The 25,175-nt window shown below is 41.6% G+C and overlaps 1 protein-coding gene and 1 long non-coding RNA gene across 2 annotated transcripts in view; both read right to left on the bottom strand.

Moving 5' to 3' along the window:
* Positions 1 to 16,241: 16,241 nt before the first annotated feature.
* On the bottom strand, positions 16,242 to 17,637 carry LOC137227136 (alpha/beta hydrolase domain-containing protein 17B-like). Its single transcript, XM_067742455.1, has 2 exons — positions 17,004 to 17,637; positions 16,242 to 16,957 (listed from the first exon to the last, which is right to left on the bottom strand). Exons 1-2 carry the CDS (start codon positions 17,487 to 17,489, stop codon positions 16,577 to 16,579), a joined length of 867 nt encoding a protein of 288 aa, XP_067598556.1. The 5' UTR covers positions 17,490 to 17,637; the 3' UTR covers positions 16,242 to 16,576.
* Positions 17,638 to 18,617: 980 nt separating this feature from the next.
* The window catches only part of LOC137228135 (uncharacterized), a 46,365-nt gene continuing 39,807 nt past the window's right edge, over positions 18,618 to 25,175 (bottom strand). The window contains exons 4-5 of the long non-coding RNA XR_010945155.1: positions 23,763 to 23,969; positions 18,618 to 19,769 (exon numbers count right to left, since the gene is read on the bottom strand). This is a non-coding gene — a long non-coding RNA (uncharacterized lncRNA). The remainder of the gene's footprint in view (positions 19,770 to 23,762; positions 23,970 to 25,175) is intronic.

The following is a 25,175-nucleotide window of genomic DNA, read 5'->3' as shown; positions in this document are numbered from 1 at the left end:
TTCAAGGAAACAGACATTGGGTGTCACATCTTCACAGCTCTGTCCCTGTGCCTAGAACCGTGCTGGCACAGAGTAGGCTACGAATGAATAAATGCAAATGAATAAATAAAATGTGCCCTCCTCCAGGAAGCCTTCCCTGACCCAGGCAGCCCACACACATCTTTCTCCACTGAACTTCTCTAGGATGTGTGTACTACCTCACCCACATGACATTTACCATTTACTTCCTTGTACTGTAGTTTGTTTCAGGACATACCTTCGTCCCCCATCTAGACCCTAAGCCCTGGAGAGGCGAATCTCTGGTTTATGCTCCTTTGTAGGCCCAGAACCTAGCACAGATTCCTGCACATAACAGGAGAGCAACAGGTATGTGTTTAATCGATTGAGGAGGAAGCAGAGCATAGCAGAAAAGATGAACTTTGAACTCAGACGTCCTGACTTACCACTCACTATCTAGCTGTGTGTCCTTTGAAAAATTACTTAGCATCTCTGAGTCTAGTTTCTCAATTATAAAACGGGCACATTAATTCCTACATTACAGGATTAAAAAAGAAAATATATATAGCACTCTATATATGTATATGTATTTATGTCTTCAGAAATGTCATTTCCCCGTTAGTGTTTGACAAATGTTTTTAGCTCTTACAGTAGCCATGGACATTTTTCATAGCACGCTGATCTTCACCAAAGATTTTCTGTCTCTTAATCAGCAGTTGATTCTGCTTTTTAAGTGTTCTTTTTATTTTTCAAAAATGCAAGTCTGTAACATTTTTATCAAAATGTTTTGATAAATGCAAGTATATAAAATCAGGACATGAACACTACTTGCTACAGTTAACAGATTTCCTTTCCATATTATCATAAAAAGGACCAATTCACATTCTCACCATTTGCTTCACATTCACAAAAGTCACTTCAAGAGCTATAGCCATCTCTCAAAACTGATCAGTTTGGTGCAAGTAAAGCATGTTTCTTTTAAAAGGCTATGCGCTTGCCCAGGTGTGAGGTTATTACAATGTAGCACATTTATACAGGTGGAAATACAGAGAGGCTGCTCTGTCCTTTAATCACCTGTCCTATGACAGCAGAGTCCTAACTTAATCTCCATGTCTCTTCATTCCCAGAAGTTTGGTGGCCAAGTCATACTAAATAGTGGCAACTTGTAGACCTCTGGAAAGTTTTCGAGCACTTTCTCATATCTTATCTCATTTGATTCTTAGGGCTGTTACTACAGAGTTAGATGGAGAAATGCAGGCCATGTTATATTATTTTATGGTTGGATTGATTTGTAAGCTGTACTACCCAAGGAGGTTGATTAATGGGGCCAATACCAGCAAGGGAGGTGTCACACAGTACCCTGTCCTCGACCAAGTTCAATTCAACTATTTTTTTTAATCAACTACTGGAAAAAGTCATGGAATGCAAACTTATCAACCTCTTGGAAGATGCAATACTAGGAGTAGCTTTACAGAAGGCTAAAAGTCAAGGTTGTTTTTTTAAATCTCTAAAAACATATTGATAAAATTGTGCCCTTAAATCCTGAACCTTACGGACAAGCAAGGCAGGACAGGCCCTCTTGAACTGGTAAGACTTCGCATGATGCTGTAGTTGCCCATCAGCTTGGGACAAGCTCCAGCTCCCAGGACGTTTTTCCTGGCTCTCTTCACTTGGACGGCCACTGTTTGTCCTTCCAGTCCCCAGTTAGATGCCACTTCCTCTGGGAAGCATCCTGACTTCACGGGTTTGCTTCTAGTTGTTCAAGTCAAAAGCCCTGGATTCATCCCAAAATGCTAATTGTCGCTCACATAGAACATATGATCTATCAAGAATCATGCCAGGGGCTTCCCTGGTGGCGCAGTGGTCGAGAGTCCGCTTGCCAATGCAGGGGACATGGGTTCGTGCCCCGGTCCGGGAAGATCCCACATGCCGCGGAGCGGCTGGGCCCATGAGCCATGGCCGCTGAGCCTGCGCATCCGGAGCCTGTGCTCCGCAACGGGAAAGGCCACAACAGTGACAGGCCCGCGTACCGCAAAAAAAAAAGAATCATGCCAGCTCTGCCTCTAATAGACAGTAGAGTTGTAGTTATTAATGTACAATCTAATTTTTATTATTTATTTGTATTTATTATGTTTTTGTCCATCTCCCACCAGTAGAATGTAAGCTCCCCAGGAGAGAGATCTTTGTCTTGTTCACAGCTACTTCCCAGAATCAACAATAGTACCTAACACTGGTAGGAACCCAGTAAGTATTTATTTTTGTTTTTTAAAAACAATTTTTGTTTATTTATTTTTTGCGGTACGCGGGCCTCTCACTGTTGTGGCCTCTCCCGTTGCGGGCCTCTCACAGGCTCCGGACGCGCAGGCTCAGCGGCCATGGCTCACGGGCCCAGCCGCTCCGCGACATGTGGGATCTTTCCGGACCGGGGCACGAACCCGTGTCCCCTGCATCCGCAGGCGGACTCTCAACCACTGCACCACCAGGGAAGCCCATCAATTTATTTTATTGATGTATAGTTGATTTACAATGCTGTAAATCAACAATGCTGTGTTAGTTCCTGGTGTACAGCAAAGTGATTGTCATACATATATATAATAGTTTGCGTCTGCTAATCCCAAACTCCCAATCCATCCTTCCCCCATGGCCCCTTGGCAACCACCAGTCTGTTCTCTATGTCTGTGAGTCTGTTTCTGTTTTGTAAATAAGTTCATTTGTGTCATGTTTTAGATTCCACATATAAGTGATATCATACAGTATTTGTCTTTCTCTTTCTGACTTACCTCACTTAGTATGATAATCTCTAGGTGTATCCATGCTGCTGCAAATGGCGTTATCTCATTCTTTTTCTATGGCTGAGTAGTATTCCGTTGTACATATGTACTACGTCTTCTTTATCCATTCCTCTGTCAATGGACATTTAGGTTGCTTCCATGTCTGGGCTATTGTAAATAGTGCTGCTATGAACAGAGGGGTGCACGTATCTTTCCAAATTATAGTTTTGTCCAGATAAATGCCCAGGAATGGGATTGCTGGATCATATGGAAACTCTATTTTTAGTTTTCTGAGGAAGCTCCATACTGTTCTCCATAGTGGCTGCACCAATACGAATTTATTTTTAATGAATGACTGAGTGAATAAGTGAGGGTAAGTTAGGTGTCTCCCTGCTGTGCCCCCATCTCACTCTGCAATCCTCTCCTCATAAGACTTTATACACTGTAGTGTAATTGGGGTTTCTTTCTACTTAAAAACATATCTTTTAATTACATGTTTGCCCATGAATAAATTCTGGTTGTCATGTAATGGTTTGCTTGTCCAACCATTTCGCTAGACTGGGAACCACAAAGAGCCCATAGCTGGTCTTCCTGGCTGCCTGCCTGCCCCCAGCACCTGGCACAGTGCCCTGCGCAGAGAAATAGCGCATTTGTTGATTGCCACGCCTTCTTCTCATGTTTGACGGGCACTAATTCATGTAACCTCCACAGCCATCCAATGAGGCAGGTTCTACCATTATTATTATTTTATAGATAAGGAAACAAGGCCCTGAGAAGTTGAGGCCCAATGGCACACAGTAAGGGATGGATCTCAGATTCTGACCTAGGAGGTCTGGCCCCCGAGCTCAAGCCCTAAACTGCTAACTGAATTGCCTCACCTTACGAGGCACCCAATAAAACGTGTTCAATAGAGGCATCAGTGAAATATGGCTGCCCCCCAGAAAAGGCAATGCATTCTTAGGCTGTGTGAGTAGGGTCAAGGTAAGGGAGGTTAGTTCCAGGGTCCAGTACAAATCAGCTCAGTTTAGGATGATTCCTTGTGAACAGGAGATCAGCAAGTTGAAGTGGGTCTAAAGATTTAAACCACGATGGCAAAGGGTCTGGAAATTATGAAATACTGCTTAGCCTTTGAGGAGTTGCTGGTTCACATCCAGGGATTCTTGTGGGAAGGAGGCCAGTCTGATGCTCTGGCCCAAGGGCAGAGCTGGGCAGATGGGTTTAAGTCACAGGAAGGCACAATTCAGCTCACTTGGTGGAGGAACTGATGGTTGGAGACATTCAAAACCATCCATCAGCGGATAAATGGATAAACAAAAGGTTGTGTGCATGTACAATAGAATATTATACAGCCTTTAAAAGGAAAGAAGCTCTGACACATGCTACCACGTGGATGACTCCTGAAGACATCATGCTAAATGAAATAAACCAGACACAAAAGGACAAATCCTGTAGGATTCCCCTTACTTGAGATACCTAGAGTAGTCTAGTTCATAGAGACAGAAAGAACAGTGGTTACCAGGGTCTGGGGAGACAGGGAAATGGGGGGTTATTGTTTAATAGGTACAGTTTTTGTTTGGGATAATGAAAAAGTTCTGGAACTGGGAAGTTTATACAACAACAAGCGAATGTACTTAATGCCACAGAACTGTACACTTAAAAATGGTTAAAATGGTAACATTTATGCTATGTATATTTTATCACAATAAAATAAAATTTAAAAACAAACAAGCAAGTTCTGCCCTGTGAGACAGTGAGGTTCCCTCCATTGGCAGTGAACAAGGGGAGGCCAGATATCAGGGGAAATATAAGGGCATCCTGGAGTTTGGGTGGGAGTTGAACTGGGTGACCTTTAAGATCCCTTTCAGTTTTTAAGCTTTTATTTGTTCTTAACGTTTATTGGGCATCCACTAGGCATGGATTATCTCGTTGACTCTCCATCACTCTGTAAGACAGCACTGTCCTAGTCTCCATCTTACAAACAGTAAATGGAGGCTTAAAGATCTCCAGTCATTTCCTCAAGGCCTCCCCAGTTCTAAGTGTAAAACAGAAAGATAGGAACTCCAGAGAAAGCACTATGCTACAGCACAAAGATTGCACCAAGGAGGAAACCTAGAGTGTTGGTGACTTCTATGAGGTCATGCTGAGCTAGCATCTGGGCCCAGGTCTTCCACTAACTCCATGCTGACTCCGCACTCTTCCTCCTCCACCGTGGGGCATCAAATGCCCCCCATGGACATTCCTGTTAGGTCCCAGAAGGTGCTAAGCTGTCCTCAGGAAGGCACATCCTCAAACAGCTTCTGAGGATGTTAAGAAGGCCAGGATGTCCTATGAGAGGCATAAAGCCTGAACCAACATTAGCTGTATCATTACTATCCTTTCAGGGTCAAGTTCCCTGATTAACAAGCGGGTCACCACGTTAATTCCATCATGATTTCCCATGTCACACACAACCTCTGCGTTTCCTCACTTAAAAGGTTATTGAAAATGATGGTTTGAGAACACAACCTCTTCCATAGACTCAACACCCGTTTTAATTTTATGAACATTGCACTTTGTGTTCAAGATGGTCTTTAAATGCTTTGAAGCAGAGTCTAGACCAGCACTGCCCAATAGAAATACAACGCATGCCACAAATGTAATTTTAAATTTTCTGGTTGCCACATTAATAATGTTGAAAAAAAAATGTTGAAAGAAACGGGGAAAATTAATGTTAATAATATATTTTGTTTATTCCAACTTATTCAAAATAATTATGATGAGATATTTTACATTCTTCTTTCATACTGTCTTTGAAATTGGTGTATGCTTCATACTCACGGTGCATCTCAGTTTAGACCAGCCACGCTTCAAATGCTTCATGAAGCTAGTGACTACCACGCTGGACGATGCACGTCTAGTTTCTTTTGTTTAAGGAGCTGGATGGTAAAAAGTAAAGAGAAACAAGGCCATGTTTTGAAGGGAGCTGGATCTAGTGAGGGTTTTATTTAGTATGGGATGCATACATGTCGACTCCAGGGGATATAGAGGGGAGAGCCTGAAGGTGGAAGCAAGAGGAAGTTAAAAGCGTCCAGGAAGACGCTGGATGGAAGGGAGGAAGGAGGAAAGAGTGTGAAGGCAGGACAGGGGCAAACTTTGAGGTTGATGCTGGTTGGGTTCCTCTTCCATAATTACAGGAATACTTTGGACATACTGCAGATTTGGTTCCAGGTTACCACAATAAAGCAAGTATTGCAATAAAGCGAGTCACATGAATTTTTTTGGTTTCCTAGTGCATATAAAAGTTACGTTCACAGGGGGAGGGATAAATTGGGAGATTGGGATTGACATATACACACTACTATATATAAGATAGATAACCAAGAAGGACCTACTGTATAGCACAGGGAACTCTACTCAATACTCTGTAATGGCTTATTTGGGAAAAGAATCTAAAAAAGAGTGGATATATGTATATGTATAACTGATTCACTTTGCTGTACACCTGAAACTAACGCGCTGTAAATCAACTATACTCCAATAAAAATTTAACAAAAAGTAAAAAATAAAAGTCATGTTTACACTATGCTGTAGTCTATTAAGTACGCAATAGCATTAGGCCAAAAAAAAGTACACATTTTCATTTAAAAATACTTTATTAGTAAAACATGCTAACCATCATCTGACAATGCAGGGTTGCCACAAACGTTCGATTTGTAAAAAACGCAGTTATCTGCGAAACATAATAAAGCAAAGTTCAGCAAAGCGAGGTATGCCTGTATTTTAAATCATTTTACTCTTTTATGATTCCCTATTTCCTCCTCTCCACCCCAGCTCTCCTTGATTTACCCAGTTGCCATCATTGTGATAACACGAGCACAGAGCTGAGACTCAGATCCCCTATAAGCCCAGGTGCCATTGCTCAGCTGTATGACTCAGCAAATTAACCTCCCCTGTGGCTTCAATTCCTCCTCTGTGTAATGAGGCGCTGGGATTATTTAGGTATTCATTCAGTCTGTCAGGCCGTCAGTCAACGAACATCAAGTGCCCGCGAGCACTGACCATGGTCCTATGTGCTCTCTGATCGTCACTTCCTTCTTTTTTTTTTTTTTTCTGTATGCGGGCCTCTCACTGTTGTGGCCTCTCCCGTTGTGGAGCACAGGCTCCGGACGCACAGGCTCAGCGGCCATGGCTCACGGGCCCAGCCGCTCCGCGGCATGTGGGATCTTCCCGGACCGGGGCACGAACCCGTGTCCCCTGCATCGGCAGGCGTACTCTCAACCACTGCGCCACCAGGGAAGCCCCGTCACCTCCTTCTGATTCTACTGTTTTCTATTCCTCTTGACTTCCGGGTGGTGCTTTGATTGTTGCCATGTGCTGGATCTCACGGGCTGAACATTTCTATTCCTAAATGAAACCAGAGCTCCTCAGGCAGTGCAGACAGTCCCCACTAGTGAATTCCTCAGTAGTAATGGCCTTCTTAGCTGACATTGGAGGTTTCCACCGTCATCCATCTAAGCTCTTTGTAATATACCCATGGCGCTGAGAGGGGTAGGGGTAGAAAGGTAAAAGAAAAATCCCTAAACTGATCTTCTATCTAGAAATCTGATTTATAATTGCTGTCAGTTAGTACTTGGGGGCCTACAGAACGATAACCCTCACCACTTTGGCAATGAGGGAAATTTAGCTTTCTTCTGAGTGTGTCGCAAGTCTGCACACAGTACATCAGAGGTGGGCTGTCACCTGAAAGAGAGAAGAGGACGTCCAGGTTCCTAAAATCTGACTGATAAGGGATTGAAAGTAACAATATTTCAATTAAAGAAAAACAAAGAGTGGACATTGAAGGCATTCTGCTAAATGAAATAGAAAAAGACAAATGCGGTATGATCTCATTTAGATGTGGAATCTAAGAAAACCTAACTCATAGAAAAAGAGAACAGATTTGTGGTTCCTGGAGGTGGGGGAGAGGGGAATTGGAGGAAGGGGATCAAAAGGTACAAACTTCCAGTTATGAGATAAATAAGTCCTGGGTATGTGATGTAAAACATGACGACGACAGTTAACACTGCTGTGTGGTATACTTGAAAGTTGCTTTTTTTTTTTTTTTTTTTTGCGGTACGCGGGCCTCTCACTGCTGTGGCCTCTCCCGTTGCAGAGCACAGGCTCCGGACGCACAGGCCCAGCGGCCATGGCTCACGGGCCTAGCCGCTCCGCGGCATGTGGAATCTTCCCGGACCGGGGCACGAACCCGTGTCCCCTGCATCGGCAGGCGGACTCTCAACCAGAAAGTTGCTAAGAGATAGATCCTAAAAGTTCCCATCACGAGGAAAAGAAGTTTTGTAACCGTATGAGGTGATGGATGTTAACTAAACTTATTGTGGTTACCTTCTCACAACATATGTACCTCATTATGCGTACACCTTACACTCATACAGTGTTTATGTCAATTATATCTCCATAAAACTGGGGGATGGGGGAAAAGAATGGGCTGGTCAGAAATGGTCTTGAAATCTGGAAGTAAAAGGAGCGTCACAGATGGAAACCTCAGCGACACCTGTCTGTGTAGAGATGAAGAAAGATGCAGCCTCTGCAAAGCCTCAGTGGCCCCTCCTATGACAGCCTGCCTGATGCCAGGACACACAGGGGCCGTGAGTGCTGATGGCAGGGCTGTATTTCTGTGCCTTTGGCTGAATGGCTGTATAAAGCCCTGTTACTTATCTTGTTACCATGAAACGTCTGATTCTCCTAGTTCCCCTGGTTCTGGCTCTCTGCCCACCAGGTCACCATCTGGTCACCTGTGGTTTGCAGGAGGGTTGTCGCACAGAGAGGGGACATGTGAGGCCCCAGCACATTTATTTCTCTCTGTGATTCCTGGGTAACTTGGCATTCCAGTTCCACATATTAATCTTGGGACTCTGATAAATACGAATCAGCCCCTGAGAAATCAGAATACTCTCAAGGCGCCAACAAAAGCGGGTTTCTGAGTCTAGAAGTCTACCCTGGACCATGGTTCAGTCACCATGGTGTCAATGAATGACACTCAGCAAGAAGTGGCCATACCGCCAGTGGTCACACCCAGATAGTGGCTTATTCATTTGACACATCATTTTTGAGCACCGTCTTAGCTGCTAGACACTGAGCTGAGTTTGGGGGACACCTGGCTCCTGCTTCCTTGGAGCCTCTGATTTTGTTTTCTAAAGCAAATTTCAGAGAAATTCAAATAACAGTCCTTTCCTACCTCTCCTTTTAAGCCTAAAAACTACCTTTTAAAAATATATTTGTTTATTTTTGGCTGTGTCAGGTCTTTGTTGCTGCGCGCGGGCTTTCTCTAGTTGCATCGAGCAGGGGCTACTCTTCGTTGCGGTGCATGGGCTTCTCATTGTGGTGGCTTCTCTTGTTGCGGAGCATGGGTTCTAGGTGTGCTGGCTTCAGTAGTTGTGGAACACGGGCTCAGTAGTTGTGGCACATGGGCTTAGTTGCTCTGAGGCATGTGGGATCTTCCTGAACCAGGGCTGGAACCCGTGTCCCCTGCATTGGCAAGTGGATTCTTAACCACTGCGCCACCAGGGAAGTCCCCAAAATACCTTTTTTAAAAAATAAATGCAGACCGAAGGAAAGCTCTGCAGTCCTCTTTTGCTCCACCTTGGGTTTTTGCTGACGTGAAGGTTGTCTTTTAATGAGTGGTTCTCCCTGATGGGGCCCCTCTTGAAATCTGGCTCCATCTTTGCTGGTGCTGCCTGGGTAGAGGAGGACGCTGCAAAGGCTCTAACCCCAGCAGAGCCGTCTGGAGCCAGGTGAGGACCTGTTGGGAGGCACACGGGGAGCAATCAGGTGCACAGGCACCCAAGAGACAAATCCTCCCTAAGCTTCAAGCCATTATGGAGTAACCAGGGATCCACCCGGGTTCAGAGGTTTTCCCTTTCAGATTAACTCTGCTTGGAAGTGCCCGGCACAGCTGATGTCTTTGTGCAAAGGGCCCTTTATGGGCATTAAGTGGAAGCTGCTAGCAATTCCATCACTTGTTCACACACCATATTTAACCTCCCAAGAGGTTCTTACAGGGAAGATCTCAGCTATATTTATCTCCCATGGACTTGCCAGAGCACTTCTGGTTGATTAAGGGAGGGGTGGGTTCAGCCCTGTATCAGAAACCATCTGCTTTCAGGCCAGAGACACGTGTATGAAGGGAGATGTCTCAGAGAGGTGGCGGGGACAGTAAGATAAAGTGGGAGTGACCTGCCGAGGAGAGCACACCCATTCCAGAACCCAGGGGAAGAGAGGCTCTTAAAGGGACTGGACCACATGAGTTGTGTTTGTTTCCCAAATGTTTTGATTGTTCAGAACATTCAAGGGTATGACCGTGGCCTACAGGACATGAGGCAGACTGTCATACATTGTCACTAATTGAGGGCATGGCATTGTCTGGTGGCAACTAATAGCATGTGTTCTTTCCATATTCTCTAGGAGACTGTCTATAAAGTGTCGCCACTCTACATAGGTCATTTAGAAGCAACACTTCAAGGTTTTGTTGAAATAAAGCAGGGCTGTGTAAGAGTAGCTTCATGCTAAAATACAGATTCTCAGGTACTGATCCCAAAGATTCTGATTCAGTAGGTCTGGGGTAGGACCCAGGAATCTGCCTTTGAACAACTCTCCTCACCGCTACCGCCACCTCCCTGGCGCCCCTGTATACACATCAGGTGATTCTGCAGTCCTCTTTTGCTACATGCAATCTCAGAGGACCCCACTTTGAGAAGGTCTGTGAAAAGGGCTCTGGGCTTGTCAACTGAAGCCCTGGATTTGGGAGTAGCTGTGTGACCTCGGAGAAGCCCCTTCACCTCTCTGGGCCTCTGGGCTTGTCAACTGAAGCCCTGGATTTGGGAGTAGCTGTGTGACCTCGGAGAAGCCCCTTCACCTCTCTGGGCCTTCATTTCTGTGTCTATAGAATGAGGGAAGTGATCTTCGGACCCTTTCCAGGACCAGTATTCTAGGAGTTCAGGCACATTCACAATGCCCTCCCAAGGCTGTGGGTGTTCCAAATCTCCTAGAATGGGAACTGACCCTCAGACTTAGCTTTACCCTAAGGAGGATCAGGTGACAAACCACAGAGCTTTGTCCTGTTCCCTTATGAGGATTAGGCCTCTCAGGAGAGACAATACCATACTTAATCTAACACAACCCGCTTCCTCCCCAAACAACTCTAAGCATTTCCATGGGCATCATTTATTTTTGCCTTTTCTAAGGCTGGACTTTTGTAAGGCAGGGGAAAGGGTGAGCCTCCCCATTTACTGAAGACAGACTGAGGCACACAGAGGTGGGGAAGCGAAGAGACAGCCCGTCTATCTCTGACTCCTATGCTTTGGGCGCCATCCTCTTCGCATCTTCATTCCAACAACATCAACTCACTGGGAGCCCTCATCTGCTCTGCATCTGCTAGAGATGAACATCGTAGCCCTGGCTGAGAGTTACGAACAGGCCATCTCTCTCCTACAGTATTTCTGTGAGTTAATCTCACATAGACACATTGCAGGAGCAATTTACACAGGTCCTGCGATGCTTAGAGTGAGAGCACTCCTTCTGAAAGGAATTTAGAACTTTCGTCCTATGTGTTTTTATTAGATCTGGTTACCCCCCCACCCCAGCTAACTGATAACATCAAATGAGCCATAACTTCCTGCACTCAGAGCCTTGGAATGTAGTTGTGAATCATCACCGCTCTGTGTTGCTGCCTGGTTATAAGAACGCGACAGATGCATAAGAAAAGTTCTTATCTGTGATACTTGAGCTTCGTGGCTACGTTTGTTTTGTTGGGTTTTTTTTACATCTTTATTGGAGTATAATTGCTTTACAATGGTGTGTTAGTTTCTGCTTTATAACAAAGTGAATCAGTTATACAAATACACATGTTCCCATATCTCTTCCCTCTGGCGTCTCCCTCCCTCCCACCCTCCCTATTCCACCCCTCTAGGTGGTCACAGAGCACTGAGCTGATCTCCCTGTGCTATGCGGCTGCTTCCCACTAGCTATCTACCTTACGTTTGGTAGTGTATATATGTCCATGCCTCTCTCGCTTTGTCACAGCTTACCCTTCCCCCTCCCCATATCCTCAAGTTCATTCTCTAGTAGGTCTGTGTCTTTATTCCTGTCTTACCCCTAGGTTCTTCATGACATTTTTTTTAAATTCCATATATATGTGTTAGCATACGGTATTTGTCTTTCTCTTTCTGACTTTCTTCACTCTGTATGACAGACTCTAGGTCCATCCACCTCATTACAAATAGCTCAATTTCGTTTCCTTTTATGGCTGAGTAATATTCCATTGTATATATGTGCCACATCTTCTTTATCCATTCATCCGATGATGGACACTTAGGTTGTTTCCATCTCCGGGCTACTGTAAATAGAGCTGCAATGAACATTTTGGTACATGACTCTTTTTGAATTATGGTTTTCTCAGGGTATATGCCCACTAGTGGGATTGCTGGGTCATATGGTAGTTCTATTTGTAGTTTTTTAAGGAACCTCCATACTGTTCTCCATAGTGGCTGTACCAATTCACATTCCCACCAGCAGTGCAAGAGTGTTCCCTTTTCTCCACACCCTCTCCAGCATTTATTGTTTCTAGATTTTTTGATCATGGCCATTCTGACTGGTGTGAGGTGATATATCTCATTGCAGTTTTGATTTGCATTTCTCTAATGATTAATGATGTTGAGCATCCTTTCATGTGTTTGTTGGCAGTCTGTATATCTTCTTTGGAGAAATATCTATTTAGGTCTTCTGCCCATTTTTGGATTGGGTTGTTTGTTTTTTTGTTATTGAGCTGCTTATAAATTTTGGAGATTAATCCTTTGTCAGTTGCTTCATTTGCAAATATTTTCTCCCACTCTGAGGGTTGTCTTTTGGTCTTGTTTATAGTTTCCTTTGCTGTGCAAAAGCTTTGAAGTTTCATCAGGTCCCATTTGTTTACTTTTGTTTTTATTTCCATTTCTCTAGGAGGTGGGTCAAAAAGGATCTTGCTGTGATTTATGTCATAGAGTGTCCTGCCTATGTTTTCCTCTAAGAGTTTGATAGTTTCTGGCCTTACATTTAGGTCTTTAATCCATTTTGAGCCTACTTTTGTGTATGGTGTTAGGGAGTGATCTAATCTCATACTTTTACATGTACCTGTCCAGTTGTCCCAGCACCACTTATTGAAGAGGCTGTCCTTTCTCCACTGTACATTCCTGCCTCCTTTATCAAAGATAAGATGACCATATGTGCGTGGGTTTATCTCTGGGCTTTATATCCTGTTCCATTGATCTATCTTTCTGTTTTTGTGCCAGTACCATACTGTCTTGATTACTGTAGCTTTGTAGTATAGTCTGAAGTCAGGGAGTCTGATTCCTCCAGCTCCGTTTTTTGTTCTCAAGATTGCTTTGGCTATTCGGGGCCTTTTGTGTTTCCATACAAATTGTGAAATTTTTTGTTCTAGTTCTGTGAAAAATGCCAGTGGTAGATTGATGGGGATTGCATTGAATCTGTAGATTGCTTTGGGTAGTAGAATCATTTTCACAATGTTGATTCTTCCAATCCAAGAACATGGTATATCTCTCCATCTATTTGTATCATCTTTAATTTCTTTCATCAGTGTCTTATAATTTTCTGCATACAGGTCTTTTGTCTCCTTAGGTAGGTTTATTCCTAGATATTTTACTCTTTTTGTTGCAGTGGTAAACGGGAGTGTTTTCTTGATTTCACTTTCAGATATTTCATCATTAGTGTATAGGAATGCCAGAGTTTCCTGTGCATTAATTTTGTATCCTGCTACTTTATCAAATTCATTGATTAGCTCTCATAGTTTTCTGGTAGCATCTTTAGGATTCTCTATGTATAGTATCATGTCATCTGCAAACAGTGACAGCTTTACTTCTTCTTTTCCGATTTGGATTCCTTTTATTTCCTTTTCTTCTCTGATTGCTGTGGCTAAAACTTCCAAAACTATGTTGAGTAAGAGTGGTGAGAGTGGGCAACCTTGTCTTGTTCCTGATCTTAGTGGAAATGCTTTCAGTTTTTCACCATTGAGGACGATGTTGGCTGCGGGTTTGTCATATATGGCCTTTATTATGTTGAGGAAAGTTCCCTCTATGTGGCTACGGTTTATACCCTCCCTTCCCTTCCCCCTTCTGGTTTTGCCAAGAGTAGGCCTGAGATTATAGACCCAGCTCTATACAAACCCTATTTTTCTCAGATGTATAAGGCTGTTACTTACAAAGGCTTCATTAATAGTCACCTTCTGTATCTTGGGAAATTCTTCTGTAAAACCACAAAATCTTCTAGTAGATACTGTGTAACTGCTATAAGGTTACGGTTTCTGTCTTAATTTAGGGTTATTCACACATTTCATCTATTGGCAACTCAGTTCTGTGGCAAGAGCTCTGTGCCAACAGCAAAAGCTTTGACATTGATAGAGGTCACAGTTTTGCAATAAATAATGCTGCTCTTTCTTTTCTACCTGTACCACCTTCCAGACTTGAGGCCAGCACTTTAGAACATTACTGAAAACAAGAAAGTGGGGGGGGGGAATAAAAGGGGGTGTGTGAAACAGCCAAAATAGATGCCATAAAGTTTGTGTGTTCTTTTATCTTAGGGAATCCTCTTAGTGTGAGCACCGCACACTGATTATTTTACAAACAATTCCAAGAAGTTAACTTCTACAGCCATTAGCAGGAAAGAGGGTGTTGCTATAGACAGATCCTGGTAAGTGTGCCATGTGGCAACCTTTAGAAAGAGCAAAGTTGGGAAAACTGAAACTAGATACTCTGTGTTCCGTTTAAGAAGGCAGAAAAGTACGTAAAACATTCTAGAAATTTTTCTACTCCTAATCATTACAATGTAAAAATGTAAAAGAGATGAAAACTCTCAGCCAGCTGAGAAAACTCACTCCCAGAAAGTAGCTAAGTTTAACTGTAGTTAAATATTTATTGTCAGTAAATCTTAAGTCAAGTCCCTGGAGTGTCCTGGTTAATGGAACATCGGTGAGTAAAAAACAAGAGCCCTTTGCCTAGAACCCCCCGAACCAAGCTAAACGATTCCCAGAACCTTTTTCTATACTTCCAGACTTTGGGGAATTACCTAATTTTGCAATAAAACCTGCCACTCTTCCCAAACACAGTGCTATGTATTTAAATTGGGGGGTGGGACAGGGAGGGTATATTTAAAAGTGTATATTTAAAGAATATAAGGGTATATTCTTAACTTTTTAAGAATTTTTGAACTTCCAGCAATCCTTGATGAATAACTGGTTTCTTTTTTTTTTTTGAGTGGCATATTATTGTTTTACTGTTAATTTGACACATCTGAACTAAAGCATTCACAATACTTGATATACTTTGAAGAGAATCATACACTATAGTCTTAGACATAACCACAGAACAAGCAGAACAATTAAAACTACATAAGGTCTTAAAATATATCCACAGTGTGCATTATTTCAATAATCATTCATTTACGAATTAGATTACATACCATTCATTTTATTTTTCTTTCATTGTTTTATTCAAGCAGGATTCATTCAAGGAAAGGCAACTTAGTTTTTGTGTGAGCTTTATTTTTTGCACTACATTCGTTAATATAAAAGTTATGAATTAAACGTTTTCTTATCTCCTGCATCCAGGAGTAAATCCAGGAAATTCTCAGGTGGTAATCCAAAACAACAGGTCCTATTCTTAAAAAGAGTCAAAGTGAAAAGGGATCAAATAGCCAGTCTGTGTGTGGTCTTAAAGAACATCTAATAGAATTTCAGGATTTCTAATAGTGACAGTATTGCATTTCTACGAGATTAGTCAGAATTTAAAACAACATTGCGTACAAAATTATTCTTGAAGCTCTAAATGACTTTTAAATGACTAAAATGAAAAATTTAAGTTGTTGCCTCACAGTACCAAACTTTTAAATCAAAACTAGTTAAAGTTCAGTGCTATTGTGACTTCTCATTTACAAGGTAACTAGTGGGTAAATTAACAAATGGCATAAAAATTAAGACTTACATCATTTTTTTTTAAAGGAGAAAATGTATGATAACCAGGGAATACAGAAAATTCAATGTATTTTACAATAAAATAACCTTTAAATCTCTATCCCTGTACAACAGGGTTTAGGTCATCTTTAGTGAACTTGCATGTTTTCATACAGTTTATTCTGAGCGCTTGAATTGTTTTAGATATACAGCTTTTTATTGAAAGAATATTACATTTGTATACCAGGATAAGATTTAGTACATTGAGATGTTTTAAAAATATGTATAGGGCTTCCCTGGTGGCGCAGTGGTTGAGAGTACGCCTGCCTATGCAGGGAACGCGGGTTCGTGCCCCGGTCCGGGAAGATCCCACATGCCGCGGAGCGGCTGGGCCCGTTAGCCATGGCCGCTGAGCCTGCGCATCCGGAGCCTGTGCTCCGCAACGGGAGAGGCCACAAACAGGGAGAGGCCCGCGTACCGCCAAAAAAAAAAAAAAAAAAATTTATAAATTTGTTTCTGATATGCAAAAGCATTTGGCAATACTTTCATAGCATTTGATCTTATAGAATTAAAATTTCATACAGTACTCATCTTGATGTTTAAAAAAAAGTCACAGAAAAAATATAAATTACACAGCCTGACTGCATGATACTGTTATTTGCAGTTTCTAGTTTGGTAATTAAAGCCTTCATTAAGTCTGTTAACAAATCATTACCTGTACATTTATGAAGGCAACTGACATGATTTGCAAACAAAACCTTCAGGTTTTATGTTATTTACCAAAGAGTGCAGTTCAGCAAGAAAGAAAACCCAGTATGCAAATCTTCAGAATATTTTACAAATTTACCAGTTCCTGTGACACAAACTGTTTCAATCTTTCAAGATACTGTCCGTAACGTTCCACATCATTGTGACCTGCCCCTTCAACCCACAGAGGCTCCGCAGGTCTTTGGCGACGCTCAAACAATGCGAGGTCATGTGAAAAGTCAATGACTTCATCTCCAGTCCCATGAATTATTAATACTGGAGAGGTAATCTTAGAGATTTTGTCGATGTTTGGGAATGCATCAAAACAGTAGGTCTTCTTGTTTTCAGGAAAAGCAACTGACATTCCTGAGGTCAAAGGAGAATGAAGAATAACAGCAGAGCTCTCATACCAAGCAGCAAGATCCACAGATGGTACTGTCCCTATACTTTGGCCATATATATATATATGGCCATATATAATCACATATATATATATGGCCATATATAATCACGTTTTCAGGGCGAATGCCATATCTTGTCCTAAGAGCAAGCCAAGAAGCTTCTATGTCTGCATAGAGGTTCTTCTCTGTTGGTTTCCCAGAACTTGCACCATATCCAGAATAATCATATGAGAATATATTACAATTAATCCATGATCCCAGTCCTACGTAAAAGCCACTCATCTGAGCAAGATCAACAGCACTTCCGTGTGAAAAGAGTGAAGTGTATTTGGCATTGGGTGAGCAGCGCACAAACATGCAGGCAATTCTGTTGCCTTTACTGGTTCTAGTCGTGAAACACTCAATAGCATCTTTTTCTCTAGAAGAATATTGCCAGTCCGCTCGTTCTGATAGGCGTAACGTCCAGCGGCTTCCACTTTCATCACACATCAGCGCGTAAGTTGGGTCAGGTGGCAAAAATGCTAATTTTGAAGCAATTTTCCCTGGACAAGGTGGACAGCAGCAGAGGCAACATAGCGCACTAAATGAAAGATTATTCATCTTCTCTCCCCTTCACCGAACCAACAGAGAATCTTCTCAAAAACCCAGACGCTATCGGGAGTGGCTTCTCCCAATAATTGGTTTCTTACTACAAATGTGATGGGCAAACATTGTGGACATTTTAGGAAACACAGATAAGAAAAAAGAACAAGGTAAAATTTATAATTTCATTCCAAGAGTTATCACTGTGAACATACATCCTTCTAATCTTTTATCTTTTAAATTATTTTAATTGAACAAGAACTACATAAATGCATGCACCTTTTAAACAAAATTAGAGCATCATATATAAAACTAAATTTCTCATTGACCACCTCTCAAAAATCCCTGACCTTTCCTTCTGTCCAAGTGACCAACCACTCTTGGGAGTTTGGTGTGCTTCCTTCCAGAATCTTATAATCGTACAATATGTTGATGTATTTGTGTGTTGCATTTACATAAAAGGCATCATACTATGAGTTTGCGATTTACCAGTGTTTTGGAAATCTAATCGTGTAAATATATTGATCAAGTGAATTTGTTTTAACTGCTGAATAGTATTCCATTATACCGTATTTTATATGTATACTATACCGTATTTTACTTATTATCCTCTCCTTTCAGTGGATACTTAGGATTGTTAACAATTTTTCTCTAACTCCAACAATGTTGCAGAAAATGTCTTATGTGTCTTTTCCATATTTCAAGATTCTAAATTCCTACAAGAAGGAATTGTGGATCCAAGGTTATGCCCACATTGCCTCTCAAGGGGCTGCATCATCTTGGAGTATGAAAATGGAATCGAGAAGTTCCCACTTCCCAGCAGTCTCAGTGACCCTTCACCTACCAGACATTTCCAAGTGGTCAGTACATTAGGTGTAAAACAGCATCTCTTCAACTTTTTCATTAGTAGTTGCCTGATAAAAACTGTGTTTGAGCGTCTTCTTACATGTTTTTCCTCTTTTATAAATTGCCTATTCATATCCTTTGCTCATTTTTCTAAAGGGTGCTTGTTTTTTTTTCCCCACATATATCTGTTATATTCATTCTTTGTTACATAAGTTGCAAATTTTTCTCCCAGTCTTCAGCTTGTCTTTCATGTTGTTTGGGGTGTCTTTTAAAAAAAATTTTGGTATTTTTTTTGAAAACTTTTATTGAAATATAGTTGATTTACAATGTTGTGTTAGTTTCAGACGTACAGCAAAATGATTCAATTATACATATATATTTTTTTCCAGATTCTTTTCTGTTATAGGTTATTACAAGATATTGAATATAGTTCCCTGCACTGTACAGTAGGCCCTTGTTGGTTATCTATTTTATATACAGTAGCATGTACATTTTAATCCCAAACTCCTAATTTATCCCTTCCCCTGCCTTTCCTCTTTGGTAACCATAAGTTTATTTTCTATGTTAGGGTATTTTTTATTATATAGTTCCTTTTTTTACAACTTAGATGATATTTATTCAGTAATTTAATTTAAATTGTTCGGTCTTTTACTATATGAGTTTTGCTTTCCATGACTTATTTAGGGTTCCCCTTTCCATGGGATCATAATGATATTTCCTATACTTTTTTCCCTAATACTTTAAAATTTGTATTTTGAGGGTTCAGGTTTTTAATTCATCTAAATTATAATTTTGTGTATCATGTAAGTTAGAGATTTGCTTTTATTTATTTTGTCTACATATAGCCAATTCTCTCAATACAATTTATTAAGTAGTCCATTTTTGCCTGCTGAATTGAAATGCTGTCTATATCATATAGACCTAGTTCTATTCTAGTCTTACAACAAATGACACTTATTTACTTGCTCTGCAGTGTGTGTGTGTGTGTGTGTGTGTGTGTGTGTGTGCGCACGCGCACATTTACAACCTGTTTTTGTTTTATAATCTGCTGTTTTTACTGAAAAACTGCAGCAGGAGAGTAGATACATTCTGAGTCACGTGATGGAATATAGCAATTAAAAGAAACTAAAGTTATGCGTATCAATATGGATAAATTTCCCAAATGTAATGTTGAGTAAGAAAAACAATCTGTATAAAAATTTCACGGAGAATACCATTTACATAAATGGTATTTACATAAAGATTAAAAATATGTAAAACAGGGTTTCCCTGGTGGCTCAGTGGTTGAGAGTCCGCCTGCCCATGCAGGGGACGCGGGTTCGTGCCCCAGTCCGGGAAGATTCCACATGCCGCGGAGCGGCTGGGCCCGTGAGCCATGGCCGCTGAGCCTGCGCGTCCGGAGCCTGTGCTCCACAACGGGAGAGACCACGACAGTGAGGGGCCCGCGTACCGCTAAAAAAAAAAAAAAAAAAAAAAAAATTTAAAACAATATTTAACGTAGTTTAGGAAAACATACATAATACAAGCTAAAAGGAAGTCCATGCAAACAACAAAAACCAGATTCAGGATTAAAGGTGGATTTACCATGAAGCCTATGAAGCTTAAGTTCAGGCCTCTCACTGAGACAGAACCCTTTCAAGGTCCTGTACTTGAATTTGATTTCATAATTGTGTACTTGTTTTCTTAAAGAGGTTCTCCTCTCCCAAACTGTATTAGCCTCAGGCCTATCCCTAAAGGAGGATATAGAAGGGGATGGGAAGGAAGGGGGAAGCGGGGGAGAAGAGGAAAGGGCTGAAGAGGGGAGGGGTGAGGAGGGAAGGGGAAGAGAGGGGAAAACAAAGAGTCTCTCCTAAAAGATGCTGGCTCCCCAGTGCCTGCTCCGGCATCACTGTCCAGCTCTTGGGCACTTGTGCCTGAAGGCATGTTTACTATAAGCCAGAGGGTGAGACAGCTCTTGGATTTGACTTGATTAACCGTCCAGGGCCTTGCACAGCTCCAGGCTTGGAGGACATGGAACAGAAGCCACCTGACAGGGAGGAGTTCCCAAGAGGGCTGCCAGCTGCTCCACTTCACCCTTAGTCCATTCTTCCACCCCTGGTGCACAATGTAACACCAACACAGAGCTTGCAAAACACAGTGTGTGGCCAGAAGTTCTCCAGGCCAGAGGCTGAGTGCTTTGCGGTTGTATCCAGGAGGATGGTTTGAGACCCAAGGCACCCTGCAGCCACAATTCTGCTCCAGTCCTTTAAGCTTCCAGGCTAAATCTCGCTTCTTTTACTCAAAGTGTACACCATTTTTTAAAAAACAAACCAACTTGAACAAAATAAATAAATGACAGTTATTTCAACAACAGCAACAGAAATATACAGAAACATACACTATGAACATCTTTCCATGTTCTTTCACAGCACTTTTTAAAAATTTTATTGAAGTATAGTTAATTTACAACGTTGTATTAATTTCTGCTCTACAGCAAAGTGATTCAGTTATACATATATATATATACATTCTTTTTCATATTATTTCCCATTATGACTTATCATAGTATATTGAATATAGTTCCCCGTGCTATACAATAGGACCTTGTTTTTATCCACCCTATATATAATAGTTTGCATCTGCTAATCCCAAACTCCCACTCCATCCCTCCCCCAGCTGCCTCCCCCTTGACCACCACAAGTTTGTTGTCTACATCTGTGTGTTTCTGTTTCATAGATAAATTCATTTGTGTTGTATTTTAGATTCTGCAGATAACTGATATCATATGATATTTGTCTTTCTCTTTCTGACTTACTTCACTTAGTATGATAATCTCTAGGTCCATCCATGTTGCTGCAAATGGCATTATTTCATTCTTTTTTATGGCTGAGTAGTATTCCTTTGTGTATATATATACCACATCTTCTTTATCCATTCATCTGTCATTGGACATTTAGGCTGTTTCCATATCTTGGCTATTGTGAATAGTGCCGCTATGAACATAAGGGTGCATGTATCTTTTTGAATTATAGTTTTGTCAGGATACATGCCCAGGACTGGGATTGCTGGATCATAGGGCAACTCTAGTTTCAGTTTTTTGAGGAACCTCCATACCATTCTCCATAGTGGCTGCACCAATTTACATTCCCACCAACAGTGTAGGAGGGTTCCCTTTTCTCCACACCCTCTCCAGCACTTATTGTCTTCTACAACATTTTTAATGGCTACATAGGACATATCAACATTGATTAAATGGTCACTATTGGACCATTAGACATTTAGATTGGTTCTAGTTTCTGCTCAATACAAACATTCCTACAGCTGACCCTTAGCATACAGCCCTAGTGATTTCTTTAGAAAAAAATTCTTCTAAGTGGACTTCCTTTGTCAAAGAGGACTGAATATTTTCAAGGTTTCTGAGATATATTGCCAAGTATGCTGCCCAAAAGGTTGCATCAATTCACACACATCAGTATATGAGAATGTCTTGTTTCCCAAACTGAAGTCAATGCTAAATGTTTACATTAAACAAAAGTATGTTGTCCAATGGATAGACAAAAAAAAAAAAAAGAAAAAAATAGCATCTCATAGCTTTAATTTGCCATCAGTTCAAGATTCAATTGCCACATGTTCATTGGACACTTGTGTTTCTTCTGAGTTGATTTATATTCTCATGCTTTGCTCTGTCCTCCATTGAGACAATGCTCCTAATCTTATTGATTAGTAAGAGCTTTTTATATATTATGACATTAACTTTTATTCATGTATGTTGTTAATACTTTCCTTTTTGTTTTGCTATTTGCCTATATGGTTTATTGTGGTTTTGAGGAACAGACATTTTAAAATTAAATGTATCAATATTTTTTATTTCAGGTACTTTCTTAGGTGTTTTTTTGTTTTTAAGAGTCTTTTCCCCAAAGAATATATAAATGTTCACCTATACTTTTCCCCAGTACTTCCATGGTTTTATTATTTTTTAATTATTTTTTTATTGAAGTATAGTTGATTTACAATGTTTCAGGTGTCTTCCATGGTTTTATTTATGAAATTTGGGGTGACCCTCTTCTTTTCCAAAGAGTTAATCATTTCATGAAAGTCACCTTTTTTCTTACAGATTTTAAATGGGACTTTCATTATATATTGATTTGAGTCTCTTTCTGAACTTTTCAGTTTTAATCGATGAGTGTCATTTTCCCAGCATTATGTCAATTATTGTAATTATGGTGTATGCAATTCTAGTTTTATGGAAAGTCCTTATTATTTCTTTCTTTTCTTTTTCTTTTTTTTTTTTTCAAGATTAGTTTGGTTGTACTTGCATGTGTATTCCTCCGGAATCCTTCTGGCAATTCTACTTTCTTTTCCTTTACTTGTAATATTATGAGCACTAATGATTTTTCGTAAACACAAACGTGGTCTTGACCAAAAGATGTGGTTGGAGAAGAGAGAAAAAGTACAAAGAAACACTCACCAGGCTAGGTAAGATATTATAGATTTTTTACTCTAATCATTTCCAAATAACCAGACCTTAAATTCCTCCAATATGATCCAAAGACCTACCACCCATGGAATAAATGAAAATCTTCTGTGTAAAAGGAGAGATAGAGAGAATATAAGGACATATAGGTAGAAGTCAAAGAAAGAAAACAGGATCTGAAATTAAGAGGAACACAAACACACATGAAATCAAAATGCTGAAAGGAGCCTACAAAAATGACCCATGGTTTTCATTTTTTTACTTTCATTCATTCTTCATTTCTATAAACAAAACTCTAAATGTTTTTAAGAAGCCACTGAAATTTTGTAGTCTATCCCCTAATCTAATTTATGATGTATAGGACCTACATTTCATAGAGTTATAAAATAACAGAATCTTAGCGCTCCTTTCCTGCCCAATGCAGGAGTCCCCCTGTAGCACTTCTCCTAGGAGTGGCTGTCCAGCCACTGCTTGGCTACTGTCTGACTAGGCCTTGACTCACTACCTCCCTGAGCCCTTCCCATGTTTAAATAGCCTAATTATTAGAAGGCTCTGGCTGCTATAAAGTCAAAATCTGTCTCCCAGCATATCCCTCCCCCACCCTTTGCCCTGGTTCTGCTTTTTTGAGCCAACATTGGCCTTCACTGCTTTGGAGCTGGTTCTCCTGTCCCCTTCAGTTTTATCTTCCACAGACTTGTCATTCCTGAACAGTCCTTTTGGGACATAGTTCTTGATCTCTCCTCTGGCAGTATTATAAAATAGCCAACATTTCTCTTAAAGGTGAAATGCAGAAGTTAACATAATTCTCCAGGTTGCATCTGACCAGTGCAGTAAGTTGGGAGAACCTCATTCCTTACTTGGCATTTTTTTAAAATGAATGCACCTCAGGTTACATTCAGGTTTGAGATAACAGACTCAAGCTACAGCTATTTGGCCTTGACATCAGGAAATAGTTTTGGTCCTTTTCACGTAAGCAAGAGAACAGATCTCACCAGTAAAAATGAACTCCTAGGGCTTCCCTGGTGGCGCAGTGGTTGAGAGTCCGCCTGCCGATGCAGGGGACATGGGTTCGTGCCCCGGTCCGGGAAGATCCCACATGCCGCGGAGCAGCTGGGCCCGTGAGCCACGGCCACTGAGCCTGCACGTCCGGAGCCGGTGCTCCTCAACGGGAGAGGCCACAACAGTGAGAGGCCCGCGTACTGCAAAAAAAAAAAAAAAAACCTCCTAGCAGACTGGTGAAATTTGGGAGGAGTCTTTAAAGCCAAGAATAAGGGGGGAAAAAGGCCTTTCCATGTAAAAACTGGAAGAATCCAGGTAGTGGAATTATGGGTGCCACGAAAACTTCTGTGCCCAGGAAAACTGAGTGCCTGCCCATCAGTGAAGAAACCCCAGGCTGCATCACTTTGGGGGGTGCCTTGTTCCAGGCATAGGTCTCTGCCCCGGTAGACAGCTTTTGAGAAATTGAGCTTTTGCCCCCTTTCAGTCTTGCTTCTTAGGATTGGTTGGGAGCAGTGACAGCTTAAATTTCTGTCTTGTCTATTCCAACGTGTGTGCCCGTCTGTGAAAGATGGAAATTAACTCAGGACCGCAGGACCCCAATTACTCTGCGCCTACTACCCTTGGGCTCTGCCTCCAACGGGCCCTCCGGGCAGCTCCTCTAATCCACAGAGAGCCTGACTCCTGGCATGCCCTCCTCCCGGCTCACCTTTCCCTTTCCCTCCCCTACGGAGCAGTGCTGTCAGCACCCCAGGCCAACTGCGCAGGCGTGGGCAGGAGGCTGCGGTGACCCAGCTCTTGAGCTGTGGTCATATGCCACAACAGCGGGGGCAGATCTGGAAAACTGGGGGCCTCACTAGCCGCGTCTGATCAACCCTCTCCTGCTGCCTCCAGACCGGAAAATTCAGGCATATTCACAGATCGGCCCTGCTTGAAATCCACGAGGAGGCCTAATTACAGAGCTCCGGATCTCAGTTTTCTGTTTTGCCCTAAATCCTGGCGTAGTCCAGAGTGAGTTAATTCGGAAACTAAACACTCTCTTTCAAGGGAGGGAGAAGGCAGGACGAGGGAGTGGGGGAGGGTGGAACCTCATTGAGCTTTCATTGGTAGAAGATGAGCATGTGATCCTAAGAGACCTAGGATCTTCCGGAGCACACAGATGTTTCTTCCACTAGTTCATTGTCCGTAGGCCCGGCCCACCTCACCTTCTCGGGGGCTTTGTTCTGTATTAATCTATCTCTTATAATGTAAACTCCATTTTGGAGTAGATTACGTACATACCATACACTGCTAGCCCTCCTGGCAAATTAAGTCACTGAAAAAATACACAGCAGCCAGATTTGTCAGAACGTTTGCCACCATATAAGGATAAGAGATGGTGTTGAAAGAGAGGTGCTTTCTTGCTTTGG

This window comes from Pseudorca crassidens, chromosome 7 (assembly GCF_039906515.1).
Source record: "Pseudorca crassidens isolate mPseCra1 chromosome 7, mPseCra1.hap1, whole genome shotgun sequence".
Classification (NCBI taxonomy): domain Eukaryota; kingdom Metazoa; phylum Chordata; class Mammalia; order Artiodactyla; family Delphinidae; genus Pseudorca; species Pseudorca crassidens.
The sequence above is the reverse complement of the archived record's forward strand: the minus strand, read 5'-3'. Positions and strand labels throughout refer to the sequence as shown.

What these genes read in the sequence shown, in the direction of transcription:
- LOC137227136 (XM_067742455.1), bottom strand. Translation starts at nt 17,489, where the DNA reads ATGAATAATCTTTCATTTAGTGCGCTATGTTGCCTCTGCTGCTGTCCA. An exon ending in GATATGGCATTCGCCCTGAA is followed by an intron (nt 16,958 to 17,003) that starts AACGTGATTATA and finishes ATTATATATGGC; the next exon opens with CATATATATATATATGGCCA.